The 3,539-nt window shown below is 42.0% G+C and overlaps 1 protein-coding gene across 1 annotated transcript in view; it reads right to left on the reverse strand. All coding sequences in view use genetic code 11, as the record gives it.

Annotated features, from left to right (window-relative positions):
* Positions 1-1,567: 1,567 nt before the first annotated feature.
* The window catches only part of EGR_10519 (hypothetical protein), a gene marked incomplete at both ends in the record, with an annotated part of 2,913 nt that continues 941 nt past the window's right edge, over positions 1,568-3,539 (reverse strand). Inside the window, one exon of the mRNA XM_024499768.1 lies at positions 1,568-1,815. Within this exon, the coding sequence (XP_024345822.1) occupies positions 1,568-1,815 (248 nt within the window). The remainder of the gene's footprint in view (positions 1,816-3,539) is intronic.

Consider the following 3,539-nt stretch of genomic DNA (forward strand, 5'->3'; position numbering starts at 1 on the left):
TCTGACGGTGAGTTTGTACTTTGATTGCTTAGGGTTGACTGATGTTGCGTGTGGTGGTTCACCGAACCCCAGGTGAAGATACAATACTTCTACTGCCATCAAAAGTCGGCCAACCATCAAATAAATGTGCGTGAAGTGAATGGCTGACTGATGGACGTTCAGGCCTACGGGCTGTCATTCTGCTACAGGAAGTCACACCTTATCCAGGCGATCTACAGCATAATTGTCAAACCGATTGTGAAACAAACGAAGTAGGAACACACCGGCGTCAGCTCTACTTAATGGTCTTGAACCATTTTGCTATCCACCCACCTATTTGAAATGGAAATACAACTGCAGACTGTTGCGTTGATCCACAATACCTCTTTGTGTTTGGATGAGGAATGAGTCCGTAAGATGAATTCATGCAGCCCCTTCTATGCATGGGAATCCCCTGACATCCAAACGTACACAATCCTTGAGTCACTATCACATCAGCAGAGGTACAGATAGTAAGATTACGAACAGCAGGACGTGGCCGGTTTAAGCTATGTACTAAGCGGCGCTAGCTGCTCTACCTTCTGGGCGGTTTTGGCATCCAGAATGGCCGTATGGAGCCTTGTTTGTGGCTAACGCCTTCCCTTGCCCCGTACATAAAAGCAAAATCCCCCTTAGGAATAAGTGCCATAAGACATCATCAGGGATGACTTGACGCACTATCAACACACTTTTTACCTTGACATGCAATCTCAGACACTTTGTTTTTTTGAATTTACCTTAGTAATAACTCACATAAGTTTTAAATTCTAGCTTTTGCCCAAATGCTCTACTGTCTATAAGCCAATCAGTCGAACATCTAGCGAGTCACCACCAAAGACGCTGAGAATCTGCCAAGCCGTTGACACATGGCCCATGATACACAGTTCCACATAACTGTGAAGAGAATGAGAAAGGAGTGGAAAAAAGATTAAAGGAGGAAAAAGACCTCCCTCTCTGCACAGTGTTAACTCCTTTTTAGATGCTTCTTTGCCAAAGTTATCACTGAATACTTCAACCATGCGGGCGAGGATGCTGTCAGCGCCCACTATGCTAGAGGAGATGATGCAGTGGAAGACGACAATGACACAGGCGATCAAGTTGTTCTGAATCCCTAAAACACCTGCAAATATGCATCATGTCGAAATTGTTGCAGATCGTAGTTCTGTAAGAGCCTTTTTAAGCATTTTTCAGTGATGATCAGCTTTTCAAATATGCCTTAAGATTTTCGCTAACAAATATGATTAGGAATTTACGTTTCCATCCTGGTGGGATCAGAGTCATGATTTGAAATAATTTTGATGTATAAGAATGATGGCTTTTGAGATGTTTTCCTTTTAAAGGGTACGTGTTTTTAGGCTTTGTTATAAAAGTGCAATAAAAGAGGACGTTGCAAAACTGACAAAGCATTTTGGTCATAATTGATTCCACAAGTATTAAGAAATCATAAGAAGGGTTGTGCATCCACAAAATCAGAGAGTTTGGCGGAATAAGAGGGGCGTTACAGCTGATGAGACACACTTCCACCCCAAAAAGTGCTCTTTGCAGCACATTAAGTGCTCAAGTGAAACGTCTTGAATGGCACGATTGGATTAAGATGGCCTAGACATTTTCTAAAGAAGAAGTCTACAGCACGTGGACGATGAAGAAGAATACAGTGAATGTAATGCCAAGTCACGTACATTTTAGCCAAATTGGATGCAACGGATATAATTAACAAAGTGATTAGAGAAAAGAAGGAAATGTAATTCATTTTCGAGAAAAGGACATCAGTGGCAGTGGATGAACAGGACAAAACCACTTGATGGAACATTCATTAAAATAGCACTTGTCTATGTCTTCTTGGAAAGATGAAGGGAAGAGTAAATGCAATTTAGATATGCAAAGCTGCAATTAGGCATTATTTTTTAGCTTGTTTGCTCTGTGGAATACAGTTGAGAAATTTAGCTCCCTTCACGAACATCAAGCATTGCAGAACACTCTGAACATGTTAGCTAACCGAGCTTGTCCCCTTAGTTAATCATTTACTGCTACGACTTGGCTGTGGAAGAGCAACGAATAGCTCAAATAATTTAGAAGCAACTGTTTAGCCCCCGTTTTTATCCCCCACTAGCAAAACGATCAAGAGGTGCATTCACTGGCCAAGTCGTGCGTTCCTTTGGACTTTTTAAGTAGAATTAAGACAAGAATTGTCCAAATGAGGGCGCTGGACAATTACTTTTCTTACTAAGGATAAGTTAATATTTGTTAGCACTCTTTCGGCTATTTCCATCAACCATGCCCACTTAAGTGGAAACAACATAGTCAGAAGGAGTAATGAGATAGGAAGTTAGTCATTAAATGGTATAGAATAATCAAAAGAAAGGAAATCATAAAAAGTTTTGCAACTAAGGGGCTAGAATGACCACCTAGAAGTCATAGATATTGCTAGCAACTAGAAAGGAAGAACAAAAGACCTCGTCTAGCTCACCTCTGTTTATACTTCTCTCTTTACGTGTTAGCCATCCATCCTGATTGCTAAAAAGCACCAAGAGAAGATGACAATTCCTGCTTTGGGAAAAGGTGAAAAAAAATCAATGAGACAGACGCAGTATCGCCTCCCCTCCAATCCTCTCTCTCCTAGCTCTAGATCTAATGTAACAACTTCCAGTGTACGTAGCAGAACGTAATCCATTCTGCTGTGCACCCACACAATCTCAAAGCAGTCTTTTCGTGAGTGAGGTGGGCCGCAAGTAAGTTGTTTGGTCTTTAGACAAGAAAGTCAACTCAGAAGCAACTTCCTCATTTCTTGTCAATAAGTGACCGAATAGGCGATGTAAAGAGCAAAAAATTGACCTTTTACACCTTCCAGTCTATTTTTGGTGAATGGGAAACCCATGTACTGAGATGAAATACTGGCGCACCACTCAATTTAGACACGACGGACGAGCGGTTACTTCTGCATTGCCAACACCGACGGTCCGCCTAACCACAATGCCGCGGAGACAAACTTAGATGACTTTGTCAGCAGACGGGCAGCAGACTCAACTAACACCTCATGACATGAGGGTTCACAGGTAGATGAGGGAACAGTATTCCTCCATGGCGAAAGACAAGGGCATTCATTTAGCTTGATCCTTTAAGTGACAAGCCGAATGAAATCAACAAGTGACACCTTAGGACAGCACATCAAAGTTTTCGCTTTCGTGTAACTCCCGAAGAAAATGTTTAGACCAAAGTGAGAAGGCAAATGAAATCCTTATTGTCAAAGCATACCAAATAAGCACTTTTCATTTGTTATTCTTTGAAGAAAGAACCTTGAAGGAAGGAGGCAAGATCTGCCAGCGATCCCCTCAGTGGGTACTTCGTCCAGCAAATGGAAGTAGAAGTTCAACCTACCGAACAGGAAGCATTTCAAAGGCTGCGCAACTTACACTTCCCCTCTATTTATGTCTTCATCCACCATCTGGTTGTCTCTTCGTGACGTTCAACTGGTTGTTTCAAGGTGTTCACCGCATGGCCGGCCTTACAACTATTAAAACACG

The sequence above is a fragment of the Echinococcus granulosus genome (genome assembly GCF_000524195.1).
Source record: "Echinococcus granulosus chromosome Unknown EG_S00228, whole genome shotgun sequence".
NCBI lineage: Eukaryota > Metazoa > Platyhelminthes > Cestoda > Cyclophyllidea > Taeniidae > Echinococcus > Echinococcus granulosus.